The 18,480-nt window shown below is 38.5% G+C and overlaps 2 protein-coding genes and 1 non-coding gene across 3 annotated transcripts; 2 read left to right on the top strand and 1 right to left on the bottom strand.

Annotated features, from left to right (window-relative positions):
- Nucleotides 1-22: 22 nt before the first annotated feature.
- LOC145489693 (uncharacterized) lies at nt 23-6,163 on the top strand. The gene is made up of 7 exons (XM_081468735.1): nt 23-343; nt 1,081-1,158; nt 1,846-1,911; nt 3,454-3,524; nt 3,852-3,942; nt 4,375-4,450; nt 4,919-6,163. The coding sequence occupies exons 1-7, from the start codon at nt 172-174 to the stop codon at nt 5,385-5,387; spliced, it is 1,023 nt and encodes a 340-aa protein (XP_081324861.1). The 5' UTR covers nt 23-171; the 3' UTR covers nt 5,388-6,163.
- A 346-nt stretch (nt 6,164-6,509) lies between these two features.
- On the bottom strand, nt 6,510-6,582 carry Trnak-uuu (transfer RNA lysine (anticodon UUU)). The gene has a single exon. It is a non-coding gene; the product is annotated as a tRNA-Lys (tRNA).
- A 3,138-nt stretch (nt 6,583-9,720) lies between these two features.
- Nucleotides 9,721-18,217, top strand: LOC145489651 (uncharacterized). Its single transcript, XM_081468683.1, has 2 exons — nt 9,721-13,702; nt 15,735-18,217. The coding sequence occupies exons 1-2, from the start codon at nt 10,055-10,057 to the stop codon at nt 16,074-16,076; spliced, it is 3,990 nt and encodes a 1,329-aa protein (XP_081324809.1). The 5' UTR covers nt 9,721-10,054; the 3' UTR covers nt 16,077-18,217.
- The last annotated feature ends 263 nt before the right edge of the window (nt 18,218-18,480 follow it).

Genomic DNA, 18,480 nt, shown 5'->3' with positions numbered 1-18,480 from the left:
GAAACTGGAAAGGAGTCATAGATTATCCAGAAGGCAATGGGAGCAGGAACATATCCAAGATGGCGAACGTTTTTGAAGGGAACAGTACAGAAGTTTGTAGCTATTTTAATATGGACTGAAAACATGAAGTCAAAGAAATCTAACCAGTAACGCAGTTCATTGACCGGGAAAATGGAATCAGTAGGCGATCAAGTGACTAAGACGAATGTAGGTTACGAAATTCCGACTTGGAACAGCTGGTCTCCATTGGCTAAATTTTACCATCCTCTGCAAGCTGGAAGCATTGATGGTACTGACACGGTGCCTCATGATAGGGCTGTTAGTCGCGCTATAGTCGCTAAGTGTAAGTTTAATGATGTAAGACAGTAAATTTTATTGCTATTGCTTAAATTGAGTTGAATCAGGAGGTCACTGAGGTGCAGATGAGACGAGTAATAGAGAGATAAAGCATGACGTTACGTTAAACGGCAAACGGCAAAAATGAAACTTTTGCCGTCTGTCTTCAGCTGTCTGTACGGCAGAGTGAAAGTATTTGTATTTGCAGTGAATAGTAGAAGACATTTTTCTATTTTTGTGTGATTTATTTGAGGATTACAAGAAAAGAATAACAAATCAGAGGTAATCTTTGCCATTTGCCGTCTGCCGTAAACATCATGTTTAACTCTCTATTCTTTAGAGTGAGCTGTGCGTCTGATATCTGAACACCTCGCCACCAGGGAATTTCTCCACCAACGAACTCGCCAACAAGCGAAGTCACCTCGCCACCAAACACCAACAAAAAGATAAACTAGTTGTGTAAAGTAGTCAAAGTGAATTAGCTGGTGCATTGGTTTGCTGCGCTTGTTTTGTTACTTTCTTGTTATGATTGTGCAGTAGTCTTTTGCATCATTGAAATGGACAACGCATTGCCTTCTTAGCTTTTTTTTCAAGTCACATATATAGATTATTCCTCGTTCTTTTATCCACTGCCTTATTAGATTATTGGTGGCAAGGAAACTTCGCTTGGTGGCGAGTTTGTTGGTGGCAAGACTCCCTGGTGGTGAGATGACCGGTAATTGTGTGTCTGTCTCTCTTTTTCAGATAAGCCAAACAAGAGAGTCTGTGGCGATCCAGACAGCACATTGTTTGTTGGGAAACTTAGCAAAGAAACCAGAGAAGGTTTGACGTTGTTGTAATTATTTCTTCAATTACAGTAACTGGTATATATATATACTGGCTTCTTTCATATACAGTATATACTGGCTTAGTTATATAGAATCTTATGTTGTAGGTCAAAATGAAATTCAGGTTAAAATGATTTTAACCTAGTTTGACTCTCAGTTTCCTTTGTCTTCTTAAGAGGCAAAGGAATTTCATTTTAACCTGAATTTCATTTTGACCTACAACACATACTGTACCTGCCAACCCTCACATCTTAGGGGCAAGTCTCTTGGGCCTATGTGGACCAATTTCTCACCCCTAGTGGAAAATTTTGAGATAATATAATGCAGCTGTATTTGACACATTCTGGAAAAATGTGTAAACTTGAACCAAGAAAAGAAAAGTTCTTATAACACACTTACCCCAGCTCTCTGAGAGTGCTTTCCATTCAACAAAAACTTTGGATTTCCAGCAAAGAGGACAGTCTCACAAGTTATACCCAAATTTTTGAGTAAATTTTACTGGCAATTTGCATTCCAAAATTTTGATTTAACTCCCAGAATTTCCCGATTTTTTGGTTGAATGGTTCCCATTTTGGAAATTCATCAATAATTTCTGAACTTTCTTGAAACGTAACAACATACCCATTTGCACCTGTTTCAAAAGTTTCAAAATACTTGCCTAAAATAACGTTTTCCTTTGCAGCAACTGTGTACAAAGTATTTGCAAAATTTGGAGAACTAACAAGATGCAGGCTTATTAGAGATGTTGGTAAGTGGTTTGAGAATTACAAATAACATTAAACTGTGAATTCACACTATTGATCAATCAATTTTGTACTAAGATTTCTTAAAGGTCCCCCAATTTAATATAGTTAAATGAAATTTAACATAGTTAACGACTAGGAGCTAGTCTGGTCAGTAGCATTTTATAGGCGGTTGTTAGTGTCTTGGCCATCTGTGAGTGTTTGGTTAGCGTTTGGTGCAGTCTGTAGCGTTCGATATAGTTCTTTGAAATTTTACATAGTTTATGACCAGGAGTGAGTCTGGTCAGTAGCGTTTTTGTAGGCGTTTGTTAGTGCCTTGGCCATCTGTTAGCGTTTGTTTTAGCGTTTGGTGTGTTCTGTAGCGTTTGCAACAGTCTTATGGTTGGAGAGCCCCAGGGCTGACATTGTCCAGCGGTATTTTTGGTTAGTACAGGTGTTGTCATCCTATGTGCTTGCAGTGTGTTCATCGCTCTGTTAGTTTGGCGTTGTGGATTGAATTATAGTTAAGCGGTTCTCGGCATTCCCTCCCTATCCCCTCACCCCCCCTCTTTTCAGCATTTTTTTTTTCCACCAATGCCATCTGGCTTGAGTGTGACAGGTGCCTGTTGGGGGCTTGGCACGGGGGGCTCATGGCTTGGTTGCGGGTTGGGCAGGGCAGTCGGGTGTTCTAGCGCCTTGGGGATGTGACTGCAGTTGCAGCCCCCGGGCTTCATAGGCACCTTCCCTCCACTAGTGACTTGGGCGTTAATGAGTTAAATGAGTCAGTGGATAACATGTCACTTAGCCTATAATAAAATAGCACTTTGGTTAGCCTAAATTAATAAAATAGCATTTTGGTTATCCTATCTAGCCTGTCAGTAACCTTGCTGTGCTAATAGCTCTTTGGTTAACCTCAATAGTACTGCAAGTGTAGTTAGCCTGAATAGCACTCAGGTTAGCCAGCAAAATGTTTGTGTTAGCCTGTTTCCAGTTTCTGTTAACTCTCAGTAATGGTTATGGTGACACAAGACATACTTGGAAGAGTGATAGACTTATTTGACTCATAGACGTGTTGATATCAGATTTTTTATTGTGAGGTATTTGAGTCTAGTAAATAACCTACCTCACCTCAAGTTTCCTGTTGTGGAAGTGTCTAACCAGTAAGTCCAAAGTGGGGGTTGTTCTAGCACTGTCAGGAACTCTGCATTTTAATTTGTAGCACTTTGTGTTGTGTTTAACAAAGTTACTTACTACAAGATTAAGACTTTCAGAATATTAATAAGAGAAAGCCATCATTATTAAGACCTTGATATTTTTTTTAAATTAGATATTGTCATCCAGGTCCTTTGCAATGGTCAGACTATTATGTCTTTGTGTTCACTTCACTTTTTTTTTCTTTTTATGACATACATGATTGTCAAGTATTGATAATAAAATTTCAATTCAAAACTTAGAGGCTACATAAAGTCTGAACATAGGACTACACATGAAGTACATTGCATATCCTAACAAAACGTCTCTAATATTGAGGCCACTAGATATTACATAATTTTTCCCGTATTTTTTAGTGACAGGGTTTTCAAAAGGCTATGCATTTGTAGAATACAGAAGTGAGAGAGATGCTAATTTAGCATGGAGGGTAAGTGAAATTGCAAGAAAAATTTATTCACCAATTAGTGACTTAAAAACACAGAAAAGAGTCATTATGTATCTTGATAGTAAAAGTTTCATTATGCTGATTGCAACTACAGAAATAAACAATTAAAATCTCTGCAAAACACAGTCCAAATGTGAAATCCCAAACTAAGCTTGACATTTTGACCATTGTTGCTGGTCATCTTCAGAATACATTTAAGGCTCACTTGCAGTTGTGTTAAGCTCATGTTGTTTGGAGCTACCAACTGCTACTACTATTTACAGGTTAGGTGATCCCTTTCAGGTTTCTATTTTTACTCTTTTTTTTCAGGAACTGCACAATCAAGAGATAGATGGCTGCACTATATTAGTAGAGTATGAAGCAGCAAGATCTCTGAAGGGCTGGGTCCCAAGACGACTGGGTAAAGATTTTGACATGTTGTAGGTGTTGTAGTATAAAGCTAAAAGTGCTTTGGTCAACTTAGCCTTGTCTCTTTTGACGAGTTACCAATTATTATTGCATTATCAAGTTTTTAGGTGATTTTAAAAAAAGTTTTTTCTCAAAAAGTTATTACACTACCCAACACCACTCTTAAAATTCCACTTGAAAGGTTTTTGGCCTTTAAGGCCATTCTCCCTGTAGGAATACTTTTTCCAATTATCCTCTGTGGTTTGGGTATGAATATTTTCTGGAATTGTGCAGTAAAGGAAACCATCTACCAGGAGAAAATATCTTGATGTACCCCACCTTTCAAACTTACCCCTTTTCTGAGCAAAAAACTAAATGTAAGATCTTTATTTTTTTCGTGAATGAAAAGGTTGAAAAGTATCAATAAAATTTTGCCTTACTGTAGGAGGTGGATTTGGAGGAAAAAAGGAGTCTGGACAACTGAGGTTTGGAGGAAGAGATCGTCCTTTTTGGAGACCAATGTAAGAGACATTTAAAATTCATCTATCATAAACAATCTTTATAGTGTACCCAGCTGCTCACAGTTTATGCCCATTGTTGCAAGTAGTTACCAGTCCAGCCATGGTTAATCCCTAACAGTTTCAAATTGGCAAATGTGTGAAAAAAAAAAAAAACCAAGGAAAAAAGTATGTTTTTACAAGACGCAATTAATTTTTGTACACTATGCATCTTGTGAATGACCTTGTGCCTTCATCTCAGGGAGTGATCAGCAGTTAATTTCTCATTATAACATACATCCATAATAAAGCATGCAGCTTGCAAGAATTGAGAAAGTGATCCCTAGTAAGAAATCATCTTGTTTTAAACTAATTCTCCCCTCTGGTGCTGCAAGAAAGGTTTGAAGACCAGCCTGTTTTTGCATTAGCGCTTTCTTCTCAATCTTGCTGAATTTTTATGTCAACTTATTCTTATTTTCATTTTTTTCTTAGCCCAAAACAGCAAGATGGAAACCAAAAGAAATATTTGCGAGGTTCGCGAGATCACGAAGGTGCCCGTGCAGCACGTGACAATCCCCGTGACACTTATCGTGAGCGGAAAAGTGACAACGCTCGCGAGAATTACGCTCATCGCGAGCGTGACCGTGAACGTGAACGTGATCGAGATGGATCTCGTGAAAAACGTGAACGCGACAGGGAAAATTCACGAACCACTTCTTACTACCGTGAACGCGAAGGCGATACTGATGGGAAAAGAAAACGTGAGCGTGACAGTGAGAGATCGCGTGATCGTGGCGGAGAACGTTACAAAGACCGTGATCGTTTTGGAGATGGTGAGGTATCGCGCAGTAAAGACAGACATCGTCATCGAGAGAAAAGAAAAGATACTAAAAAGACTAGCGACGAGAGAAAAGAAACCTCTGATCTCAAATATGAGCAAGAAGAAGGAGAAGTGGAGTAGTCTTTTTCACAGACTCAGGGCAAGGAAAAGGTCAGCTCAATCAGTGAAATGAATCTAAAGTCAAGACCTTACAGCCGCCCGGTGAGCGCGATTTCCGTGGAATGGCAACGCAGGACCACTGTCTTGCTCTCAAGACGAGTCTTCTCACAGTTTTGATTGGCATATAATCGTACGAGAATTATGTCGAGAAACAAAGACGAGCAAAATGGACAACTAGCGCGAAGTTCTTGGGCCGTTGGTAGCTACTGATGCAGTTTACAGTTAGTGAAAAAAAAATTGTGTTCTCAGTCTTGACACCTGCCCAGTTGAATGGAGTGGAGAGACTTAAGGATTTTTTCGTATGAACCCTGTCTACGAGAATTCACTGTCCATGTGGTGCTTGAGCTACATGACGTAATTCATGTGGCAGCTCTTCAAGAGTAAACCTGTACAGTAAGCATAGCAAACAATGTTAGCTTATGTCCGCACGTGTTTGCAACTAGGCCTTAAGTTGACTATTGTTACTTACAGCAAGAAGTATGTCTGAAGGAAACCAATAAAAATTCGTTTCTTGGTAATCAGCGCTTTTTTGGTCTGATTGAAATAGTGTAATAATAGTGTAATTATCGTTTATGCCGTACACCAAGTGTGGCGAATATCTCATTATTAAGAATGTAAGGTGTTAATATTATTATTAATATTATCCGCATCTTGTCTTAAACTATTGTAATTAATTAGATTTAACTATAATTTTTAACTATAAGTAATTATTAGATTTTATTGTAATTTTTATCAAATTTAAGATTTTCTATCACCATTCTTACTAGCTTCTAGGGTTGCGCCTCGCATAGGTAACTTTATTTTCCCGTTCGCGCAATTCCTATTGGTCCTTTTCTTCTTTTAATTATATTGTAATTTTGTGACCAATAAAGTTGATAGACTGATATATTTATTTTGTACGTTTTGCATGTTCCTCGATAAATCGGGTGATTATGTGGGAGTTGCAATGTTGCGTGCGAAAACCCTTTTTTTTTTTCTAAAAAATTAAAAGGTACAAACAACTTAAGTTCACGACGCAGTTAAGTGAAAAAAATATATATACATACAAAAAATTGCTTAATACGAAAATAAAATCAATACACTCGCCCGATATGGGACTTGAACCCATGACCCTCAGATTAAAAGTCTGATGCTCTACCGACTGAGCTAACCGGGCTCGTTGGAATTTAATCGGTTAAAATAGAGCAACGCTTTGCTATGGTGTTTTGGCACTAAAAAGCCTAAATAATGGAGGAAATGAGTCGATTGTTGCTTTCTTTCAACAAAGAACGGGAAGTATACATACCGGTAATTCAACAAAGACAAAAAGGTGATGGGAACGAGCTTGACCGGTAATAAAGAAAGAAGCTATACGGAATTTTGGCAATTTCACACCGCGGCATATATCTTGCGCCACCAGCGTTATTTTGGATATGAACCATGCACTGAGAATCCTACATAATAAGTTATCATTGGTAGAATTACATAGTCTAGTCTTCAAAGTGAAGAATGATCAATGTGTGGCTTCATAGCTCAGTTGGTAGAGCATCGCACCGGTATCGCGGAGGTCACGGGTTCGAATCCCGTTGAAGCCCTGATTTTTTCAGGCGTCTTCTTTCCAGTTGCTTAAATTGGAAAATTTACTGCGATGATCATTCTTCACTTTCATCTACAACCGCAGTTCATATACGAATTATTTCATACAAACTTCACATCATAGTCTAGTCTTGTGCATCAATCGATCGAAGGCACTGGGATAGAGAGTGGTTGAGGAGAACGCATTTGTCTTCAACAGGGGCGAGATTCTCAGTTGAGCGAAACTGTTGGCGTTGATGTTTAGAAATGTCAACAATATTAACACGAAACCTGCTTAAATTTCCTTCATCAAAGTTTTGTTTACAATTAATAGACAAGTTCCGTCATCTGCCATCGGCCGTACCAGTCAACAATGACAAATGTTCCAAACAGTCCTTTCATTGCCGTACCAGTCAACAATGACAAATGTTCCAAACAGTCCTTTCATTGCCGATAACTTTCGCATAAATAGGCCATTTTGCTAATGCAAATATTTCCTAGTTCCATTCCCTTGTGGGGCCAAGAAGTGATCACTCGCCCAAAAATGGCCTCACTAATTCATTAAATAGATCAAATTTTGCCCCCACAGGGGACTGGAGCTAAATAAGCCGGGAAAGATAGAAGGGAGGCGAGGGGCTAATTTATAACCGGTTTGAGGCTAATCGACAAAAATGGACCAAATTTGCCGAGGTTAAATAAAGCAGCATATTTTTACATTTAATTTGCCACAATACAGGACTCGCTTGGAGCATCAACCATTATCTATATGGCACACCACGAGAACTTACACGGATTGATAAACTAACCAAAACCGAAACAAAAAGTCGAAAAACGAATGCTTAAAATTGAAAAAATAAAGGACACCGCAGCAGGCATCAAAACCGAAAAACCGAAAATCCTACTATTTGAAGCGCAAAAACCGAAAAACCGACCAAACAAACGACCAAACCGTAAAATCGAAAACCCGCCTTGCAGTTTTGGTCCTTTTGGTTTCGAGACTTCAGAACAAGTCTACAAATACAATTGCTAACACTCGAAACCTCACCATTCCAAATTCGCCACGGTGCTTAGTCAGTACTTGTATCATCTCTCTAGTAAGTGTTTCAATTGCCTCTTGACGCAGCACAATAGCGGTTCATGTTAATAGAAAATATTAATTGCTTCTTGAGATATTATCAGTGCAAATTTAGCGCAGAGAGAGTTTTCGTGACTTAAGGGAGTCTTCTTTACGATATTAAAAAAAGAAAAGAAAACACAGGACAACAGACTTCAAATATTGCAAACTCTGATATTGTTTTTCTGTATCTTACTGAATGTCCAATATATGATGCCGAACCTGTGACTGTGCAGTAATTTAAATCGCGTAGCCTCGCTCCCAGGTTACTCAAGAACGAGGTTCCCAGATATGACCCATAAGTTCCAGGCTTTGGTCAAGTAAAAGCTAATAAACAATTGGACGGAAAGTTCCAAGTACTAGTGCGCACAATTTCCCTTCGTGTAAAATGAACAGCAAGTTCCTGAATTATTATAATACTGACAATTCCGCTTACGTAACAACTATTTCGACAAATCAACAAATATTTTCCTTTTGTCATGGAAAAAAAATGTAAAAATATCACGCCCTGACGCGCATGCAAATGTGATATTACACTCAGCGAAATAACGAATGATCCTGTTAATTTGCTTCTAATTAAGTGCCTGTTACTTCCTCGTGGCCATTTACTTGAAAACGATATTTGTGGAGCAGCTGTTTATTGGTCTCTTGGGTGTTGAAAATACCATATAAGGCAAATTGTAAGTGCGCTTTTACGTCATAAGTGAGTATAATGTACCAAGTTTTGCGCAGCCGACAAAGTATTGAAAGAGTTCGAAGGTCTGTATACCACTATACCTGGTGTAATGAGTCATGATAAATATTAGCTTGAGATCATCTTGATACAGAGATACCAGATGGTAAAGTTGGTTACCTCTGTATTATCACACCAGGGGTTAAGTAATTCACTCGATATTTGAAGTTTCGAAGACATCACAGCACGTGCCGTGTTTTCGTAATGCAGCACGTTTTGATTTTTTATATACCTTTCCCAGGAACCGAACGCATTTTCATGCAAATAGGAGCATCATTCTCGACAATGTTTGTATAAGGCTAAACTATACTCAAGGAGATTTAATTCGCTTCCGAAGTGACATGAGTGATTCGTCGGCTTTGTTTGTTACCGGGTTATTTTGAAGATCAAGAAATGTTCCCACAATTGTGTCACCATATGCTTACCTCATTGACGAGTAACGATACCGACAACTGACTGTTGGAAACTTCACCGATAAAATTATATTAGTTTCTTTGTTTAGCTTCAGGATATTTATAAAAAGTAACGCCCAATTATCGGGTTTTCTAAATTCTGCCTTTTGTGCAAACTCTTCCACAAAACAATCAAACCCACCATCGACTGTCAAACATAATTAATTTCTCGAGAAAGTATTTATATTCACTTTTTAAGAAGCTAATAAATATATCATGAGCCATTATTTTATTTCCTTCGGGGAAAATTTTAGTAAATTTCGTCCCCTTTAGACAAAAAACAAGACTGTGCTAATATATGTAAACAATTAATGTCTCCAGCAATGATGGTGAAGTTTCTAATCCAATAAGCCTTTGTCGCCAAAGAATTTTAAATTTTCATAGAAGCTGTGGTAAACAATCGCACGCCAGCCAACCAGGCAGATATGACCAATCAGCGAGTGTTATAGCCTGCTCAAGTGCCGGCTTCAAATATTTATTTGCCCGTGTGACATCATCACATTTCACAGGCCACTGAGCATGAGCAAACGTCACTTGCGCTTCGGGAACGAAGAATCCGCGGCTTGTCGAAGCGCGATTCTTTGTAATATACTGCCTAGAGTTTTTGTTTTAGCTGCCTGGGAGGTTAGACAAATTTCTTAGGGGTCCACCAATAATGACAAAATTGCTGCGAAAGAGGGAAGAGGATTGCAGTAGAACTTAATCGACAGCAGCTTCCCGTTGCATGATTCCACCGGGTAACACATTGCCAAGGAACGTATGATATTCCGACAAAATGACGACTGTCTTACCGGCATGGAAGTTAGAACTCATAGAAAAGAAAAAGAGGAAGGAACAGGACCATCGACAGAAGGTCGAGCAAGAGAAATCCCGCAAAGTATCTATTCCAGAATGGAAGCGGTCGCTGTTAGAGAAGAGGAAAGAGGCTGCGAGCGATTCGCCGGAAACCAAGGAACACGGTATGTCTGTCAACAGTGTTTTCGGACCAAGAATTATACGGAAGACATCCCAATTAAATTTACCGGTCGCGAATTCAAGCCAGAAACCTGCAGTTAGAGGCGATTACGAAGAAAGCAAAACAAACATATTACAAGATGTTAACACGGTTCGCGGTGGTTCTTTGTCTTCGAGCCCGGCGGATGCGAATAGTTGTGTTACCAAAGCTGTCGAAATTCCGACAGAAGTTGAACACAAATCAAACAAACTAAGCACTCGAAAAGAGATCGAAGATAACCGCGAAAGTTCTCGGCACTCAGACGTCGCGGCGCTGAGAGAGGAGTCGAACGTAGCCTTGGATATTCAGCAGTCGGAGACAAAGCTTGACAACAAACATAGCGCAAAGACACCATCAGTTTTTAGCTATCGACGAATGTTTGAACAATCGGAAGCAGAAAGCAAGGAAACTAGTGAGCCGTGCATCATTAAAAACACACAAAGTAAAACTCAGGTAGAAAATCACAAGAGCACTACAGAAAGTACATTGCGCGCTGTGAGGAGCGAATCAAATCCATCTTCTTCACAATTGCAAATTTCGAACAAAAGTTCTGCAGGCAAAGCGCATTCAATTCACTCTGAGAAATCAACACGTTCGCACCCGGATTCGAACCAGCAAAATGTATTCACTCCAAAACCTACGTTTGCTCCCAAACCGTACAAAAGTTTCGTCACTACACCCCCTTGGCTCAAAAATACCTCACCAAAAAATATCACTTTCCAGATTGGCCACAATTCTGTCCAGGAAGACGTTGTGGTAGCTAATGTAAACACCGAGGTGCAGAGTGCTCCAAAGAATTTTGACACCTCGGAAAAGAAAAGTTATGTAATAGAATCTGGCGCCAAGGAAATCATAACAAAAACTATTGAAAGTGACGACAAACAGAAAGTCAGTTTTAGTAATGGCAATGATCCAATACCAAGTGGTGATGTTTTACAGAAAGAAGAATCTGTGAAAAAAACTACAGAAGAAACAGTTCTACCACCAGAAAAAACAGTACAGAAATATTCAGTTATTAAAGAGACAGACTCTAAAGAGGAGCAGTTGACCTCAAAGTCTGACAAAGGTAGTGAGAGTCTGAAGTATATTGTGATAGATGGTAGAAACCAAGAAGAACCAACTTCTACCATTGAGAAAAACAAAACTTCAGTTAGTGCAACTTCAGACAGTGTTTCTCAAGTACCTAATGAAAGTGCACAGCATGAGGAAGGGGAGAACATTCCCCATCCAAGTTCTATTGAATCATTGCAGAGTAAGTTTGGTTCCATTGGGGGTTATCGAAGGTGGACCTCTTCTGAAGAAAACATTTTTCTCAAAGGGAGCCAGGCTGACCAAAGTGATCAGGTCGTTATACGTAGATCTTCAGAGTTAAAAAGACCCCCTCCTCCTACAAAAAGATGGTCAGCAGACATTTTAAGTTTGACGTCGCACCCAACTGATAAAAGTGAGACATCAAATTTGTCACCTACTAGTGAAACTAAGAACATTCCATCAACGGCCAACCAGCTCAAGAGACCCCCTCCTCCAGTGAAGAGATGGACAGCAGATGTTATAAATGTGATGTCACGACAAACTGATGACATGTCAGATTTGTCCCCAAGAAGTGACTCCGGTAAGAATTCAATGATCTCACCAAGCAACAGCCTTAGCAGAGGAAGGTCATCATCTCTGTGTGACATCAGAGAAGAGACAGGCCTAGACTACTTCCAGCACAAATCAAATGTTGCTCAGGGAATAGAACACCGCATGAACAAGCTGATAAGAAAGATGTCTGTCTCAGAGACCCAGCTGACTGTTGATGATGAAGAGTCAGATTCGACAAGTGATGATGACCCTCTTAGCGACCTAGACTTAAAACTAGCAGCAAACAAAGAGAAAGATGTGCCTGCACCACCGCAAGATGTCCAACCAGTGTTTGCGAGGAAGCATAGTGTTTCAAGTGAAATTGAACACAGGGTGACAGAACTGTTTCATCGGCAATTATCTCAGCAGTCTGATGCAGATGCGGATGAATCAGAAGGAGAAAAATCATCAGAAAGTGATGCAAATATTACTGTTGTCCAGATAGTGGATGATGTTAAAGAGCCAAACCTGAAAACAGAGTCCTTGCCTGTGGTTAGTACCAAACTAGCAATTGACTTTGATTCTGCTCCTGTAAAAGACGATTGTAATGAGGAATCTGGTCACATTGTACCAGAGAGCAAGCCAGTAAGTGGGTCTGTTCATAAACTGTCAGCACTGTTCGGATCAAGTATCTTGAAACCCAAGAAGAAAGACAAAAGTGTGAATGAAGAAAAAACAAAAGACAAGGCCAGTAAGTCATCTAAGCTCCATTCTTCTGATAGATCAAACCAGAAGGGTTCATCTGGAGATGATGGTAAAAAGTCTACTCTGTTCAGCAAGTCTCAGAAGTCAGAGGGAAAATCTGCACAGAAGGACAAGCAACAGTCTAACACAAGCATTTTTCCTTGGCTGAGAAAAAACGACAAGAAGGAGAGCACAGGAGGAAATAAAACAAAAGAACTTCTGGACAAAAATCAAAAAAATAGTAGTTCAAGTTCTCCTAACGAAGGTACCGACACTGTGTCAATTGCTGCATTTGGCTTGCAACCAGTGCACAAGCCTGTTAAAGTGGAGCAAAGATTATTTGGCAATGTGAAGATAATAAGTAATGCCAGTCATGAGCAGACTCCACCAAAGGGAGTGTACCATAAAACCAAACCAAGTGTCCAGATTTTAGAGCCAGAAAAAGAGAAAATATCATCTAAGAAAGCAAATGAGTCCAAAACAGACAATAAAGGAACTGAATCTCAGGTCCCAGCCATTGTAACACAGTACTGGAATGGAAATGAGGAGAGTCGCAGTTCTGAAACAAGTGTGACTGAGTCAGTTCCAATAACATCAATCGATGAAGTGCCAGTATCTGCGATAGATATGCCTGAATCTGGTGACAATGATGTCACTGTTTCTGTGATTGATGTTCCTGCCTCTCCAGATAACCGCAGTGCAGGAAAGTTTGCATTTTTCAATGGCCACAAAGAAGACATACCAAATCCTGATGATGACAACGACGTGAGTGTGTCAGTTATTGACTTGCCGTTGCCAGGCAGCGAGAAGATAAGTGCCTTTCAAGATGGTTACTTAGAAGCTGATGAGTTATCAGATGAAAGTGATACCGATGAAGTTGAGGGAAGCTACAATTTTGCCACTGGAGAAATTACCCATGTAGTAAATGGTGACATTACTCAGGATGATGAGGACGATGATGATGATGATGACGATGAAGATGAGGATGATGATTATGACGATGAGGATGTACCCATATCATACATAGGATCAGCCCCTCAATTTCCTGTCCCACACGTTGTCTTTGATTCAGAGCCTGTACAGTTGAAGTCATGTTTGAGCCCAAAGATAGAAAGAAAGAAGGTAAGATTCAAACCATGAAGTAAACTGACTGTGGGAAAACTGGTGTGCCGACCCTTTCACTCCCATATTTGAGTCAAACTTTGAGTCAGTTAATAGTGATGCGAAATTAAAAACTTCCAGTGAAACCTGAATACCTGAACATCCAGACAAAAACTATTAGGTAACATTGTTTTGTAAAATAGTATGTAATTGAATGGGCAACTCCTCAGTGGGGTGGCAGAAGTGGGAGTCATGTTTTATACCCAGAAACATGATGAAAACAGAAAGGTAGTATTGTCTAGATTAAAATTAAATCGAAAACATTCTGTGAGGGTCATGTAGCCACCATTTTAAAGGAATTGATTTTTTTTATCCCAGGGTGTACTATTTTATCAGAATGGTAGTCTTGTAGGCTTGTATGCAGTAAATTATTAATGTTAAGTCTTAAAATAATTCATAATATTAACAACAACTGGTTTGAACATTCCTTTGAATACAGATTAAGTTGTATAACATTTCGAAAACTACAATTTGTGAAATGATACAAGACAAGTTGGGCTCAACTTGTATCAAGTTTAAGGATTTTGATTTCATGTTGCATTAATGACACTCTTATTAAAACACTTTCCTAATAAGTGAAATTATTTTTTATTCTGTTTAGGCTTTACATTGTGTAATGAAAGGTGTGCATTCTTGTAACAACTTTGAAAAGAGTAAACTGATGTGGAAATTTTATTGAGCTTAATTCAAGCATAAAAACTATTCTGCAAGCTATTTTCATGGCATGTGGTAAATGGTTTTGAGAACCATATTCAAATGTTGAGTACCTGCTTTTCTTCAAGTAATATAAAATTAATGTAGTACTTTTTTGAATACAAATTTGTTTTGTGCTAATATTATGAAAGTAATTGGCTATAGAGCAATATTAATATTACATTTTATATGGATGTTGAAAATATAAATCCAAGAGAACCTTTTAGCACTAAATATCACAGATCACTTCAAATGTTAGAAAAATTTTAATGTATACTGACAAGCAATATTTTACAATTGCACTGACTGTGAATCTGCCAACAATCCTATTTAATGGGAGGTTGAATGGCTGGTTATTAAATTTTACATTTACAGAACCATTGTGCCGAACTCAAGAACTTTCTAATCATAGAACTTCTTTTTGCAAATTCAACTCTTGGACTGAAACCTCGTGCATCAGATGACTGAGTGATTTGCCCTAACGACTTGGCAGTCCCATGATGATCATAGTCAAAATCTAAGAATACCTAGATCTGAAAGAAACGTCTAAATTAGGGTAGTTTCTCTGCTTACAGTGAAAGAATAGGGCATAACTTGAGAAATCTATGTGTATTTAATATGAGGGTTCATGAACACTCAAGTGGACTATAGATCAAGTCATCTGGGTTCAAGGCCTGTCCAGGGTCATTGTGTGTTGTGTTCATTTCAAGACACTCTACTCTCACAGAGCCTATTTAATAAGTGGGTACTGGTGAATTGTAGGGAAACCTGTCAGTAACACTCTCCTCTGCAGAGGCTCCCTATGGGAAATTGAATATTGAGCGGGAAGGCACATGGGGAACAATGGGAAGAGGGAAAGGGCGGTTTAAAAAAAGTTTTCAAAGAAGAAAAAGATTGTCGAAAGGTTTGCATTGCAATTGTAAAATTGCTTCCCCAGTCAACCTTCAACGGTCAACCTTCTGTTGTTTTGCCAGGTCACCTCAATACCTTTCTCTTATCTTTCCCCTTCATGGCGTTCCCCACGCACTTCCTTTTTTCCCACTCCCCAACCTCCAAACTACCAGCCCATGGTCAAAGCAGCACGAAATAGGCCTAGACGATGTCAGTAACAAAATGCTGGGGGTAGAACATTGAACTAGGTTTGTGAAGACATTACCTTTTACAGTCAGTCAACTTCCACAAAGTTACATAAAAATGTGAGAGGTACACTTACATTGTACCATTACTGCGAGAAAATGACAAGGTTGGCATTTTGTGTTGTGACTTATTCACTAATATACATCTATTCTTTGACCTTCAGATGAACAAAGGAAAAGTTTCTTTCAAGAGCTCACATACAGTCCACGACTATCCATCAGAAGAAACTGTAACAGCTGCTTATGATGAGTATCACAAAGACAACAATGTGCAACTGAAAACCTTGCAGAATTACCAACCAGCTGGCCTGGTCAATATGGAAAAGAATCTTGCACGTGTTGGTGGACATGAACAAAGGTCGATAACACCATCAGCGCCTGTTACCAATGGTGATAAAAACTCCCATGATATGCCTGCAAGTAAGAGTCTTCCGGAAATAAAGTATGCAGATGAGGGGCAGGGCTTTACAGATGCTACAGACAATGCAAGCGCTCTATTGTTTTAACTCTTCAGGATTATGGTAATACCGTGTTACTTTCAAAATATTTCCCTTGATTTAGAGAGAAAACAAAACAATGCTGTGACAAGGATTTCCGCCCAAAAAAGCTTTCAATTAACTAGTCAGGCCACACACTGTGTTTGCCTATTTGAATTCAATGAATTGATCTTAGGTTTCATATCAAACTTTGCAGCCGATTCAAAGTGGTAAATATCGGGAAAATAGTTGGCAGCCCAAATGGTGCTGTACTAGGACTGCCATTGTAGTAACAAGGCAGTTAAAACCAACCGTTTGTCTCTTATCAGCTTCTTCTTTACACCAAGGAACTCTTTGGTGTTCAGGTTCTTGTAGGTACTTCTAACTTCTTCTTCTAACTTTAACATTGATATGGCAAAATGTACTTTGTGACCAATTATTTATGAAAACCAGCCTACAACATTGGAGTTGTAATAATTAAAAACATGTTCCTACAGTTCTAGGTTTTGTTCTTTAGCAAAACAGCGGGGGGGGGGGGGGGGGGGGGCATGCTGATGTTATGCATACATTTATGATTCATAGTAAGATACATAGTATTGTATATGCTACAGATGAAACGGAAAGAAAATTCAATAACTAATTGTACAGTGGTGTTATTTTTCTTTTGCATTTAAACCAGATCAGGGATTATACATAGTTTTTGTGAAGAAGAGTGACTTTGTAATAATTTATTCCAAAGTACAATGTAACTACAGTTGTACAATAATTATTATTGTGCCCTACTGACACTGCAGTTATTCTTTAATGCTGGTCATTGCGATAATCTTTTATCAGGACACAGGGTACTTTTATCCAGATGGAGTACACAGGCCTGTACGCACTTGACTTAAGACAGCTCAAATATCATACAATGCAACATTCTTTGCTGTCTCAAAAAGTGTGATCAGGTTTAATTATTATTTTGACTTTGACTTTAACTAGGACTTTTGACTTTAATGCTGGTCATTGTAATAATCTTAGTATTATCAGGATACATCAGTACTTTTATCAGCAAAGAGTACGTGAAGGCCTGTACCCACTTGTTATTCATGTACAAGACAACATTTTTTGCTGTCTGAATAAGGCAAGTGTGAACAGCTACATTAAGGTAACTTTTAAGCTTTTTCTTATTACTAGACCGTAGAGAACAATAGGTTTAATTATTATTTTGACTTGGAACTGCACTATACATTAAACTAATTGAATATGTTGGTGCAGAAAATTGAGCTCTTACAATAGTCACTAATATTATGTGTTTTGAAGACTTTGCAAAGGGCAGTTGATGCCAAGCTACTGGCGGCAGATATATTTTTTTCAATAGAGTTCTTACATAAATTACACCAAGAGGGTGACAATACCTTGCTTTTGAATCACAAAGAAATAGTGTACATTATTCAGGTACATGTATCACAAAGAATATCAAATTTAGTTCCATGTTCAAGAGCCATGTTAAGCCAGTGTGTTACATGTGCACTTATCATGTGGGTCGTCATAGCCTAAAACAAATGAAACAAAATATTTTTTTGGTGCAAAAACAAGTTTTACTTTTGAAGATCTGTTGTTTTGCCAGGTCACCAAATGATTTCACATCCCCTGAGACAAGTAATTACTTTAATTGATGTGAAGTGTACTGTTCAAGTTACACATTGGTTGAACATCATTGGCCACTTACACCTAGACAAATAATTAATCATCATAAACATTTCTGAGACCTTTAAGTTACCAACTAAATTTAACCCCTGAACATCCATTGTCTAAGGGAGACCATTTTTTGAGGAATTGCAACTAAATAAGGATGTTTGAAACTTTGAAGCACTTCATGCTTTGTTCTTCACTGGTAATATAATGGGTTGAAGAGATCTCTGGAGAAATGTTTAATTTTATGATACCATTGAGATGTCTGTATGATGTAATAATTACTAGGGGTAGGTAGCAATGAAAGAATTAATCAATAAGGTCGAATGAAAGAAGTGACCTTAAGATGGTGTAAATAGTACAAATTCAAGTCAGTTCTCTGCATTTTTTTAGCACTTGAAAGTGTGTGTGGTTTTAAGCTTTATTATTATTTTTGGATAAACTTTCAAGTGATGTATAGCTGTTCAAATGCTAATAAATGACTGTTATGACTTAAAGGAGTTGGTGTATTTTGGACAGTTTTGTTAAGTGATGATTTTCAATATTCTTGTCACCTTTTGTCTTGACATTGCACTGTCATTGTCAAGAGAAATGAGATAACAATCACTTATTTGAACTAAAGGAGCACAGGCCAGTTACTCAGAAGTCTGATCAGCATTCTGCCTTGTTTAACCTTTGTTTCTGGATGAAAGTGTTGCAGTCTTAAGGATTAGAGGAGTCTCACAGTTCATCAGTGTTGGTACTTTACAGTGGTATAATT

Source organism: Orbicella franksi, chromosome 1 (genome assembly GCF_964199315.1).
Source record: "Orbicella franksi chromosome 1, jaOrbFran1.1, whole genome shotgun sequence".
NCBI classification, from domain to species: domain Eukaryota; kingdom Metazoa; phylum Cnidaria; class Anthozoa; order Scleractinia; family Merulinidae; genus Orbicella; species Orbicella franksi.
This window is presented reverse-complemented; position numbering and strand designations above follow the sequence as displayed.

Bases quoted from the DNA above. Each gene is read 5' to 3' on its own strand.
- LOC145489693 (XM_081468735.1), top strand. From the start codon at position 172: ATGGAATCAGTAGGCGATCAAGTGACTAAGACGAATGTAGGTTACGAA. The intron at 1,159-1,845 runs GTTTGACGTTGT...TTTCCTTTGCAG, and splicing joins TAGCAAAGAAACCAGAGAAG to CAACTGTGTACAAAGTATTT. The intron at 3,943-4,374 runs GTAAAGATTTTG...GCCTTACTGTAG, and splicing joins CTGGGTCCCAAGACGACTGG to GAGGTGGATTTGGAGGAAAA.
- LOC145489651 (XM_081468683.1), top strand. From the start codon at position 10,055: ATGACGACTGTCTTACCGGCATGGAAGTTAGAACTCATAGAAAAGAAA. The intron at 13,703-15,734 runs GTAAGATTCAAA...TTTGACCTTCAG, and splicing joins CAAAGATAGAAAGAAAGAAG to ATGAACAAAGGAAAAGTTTC.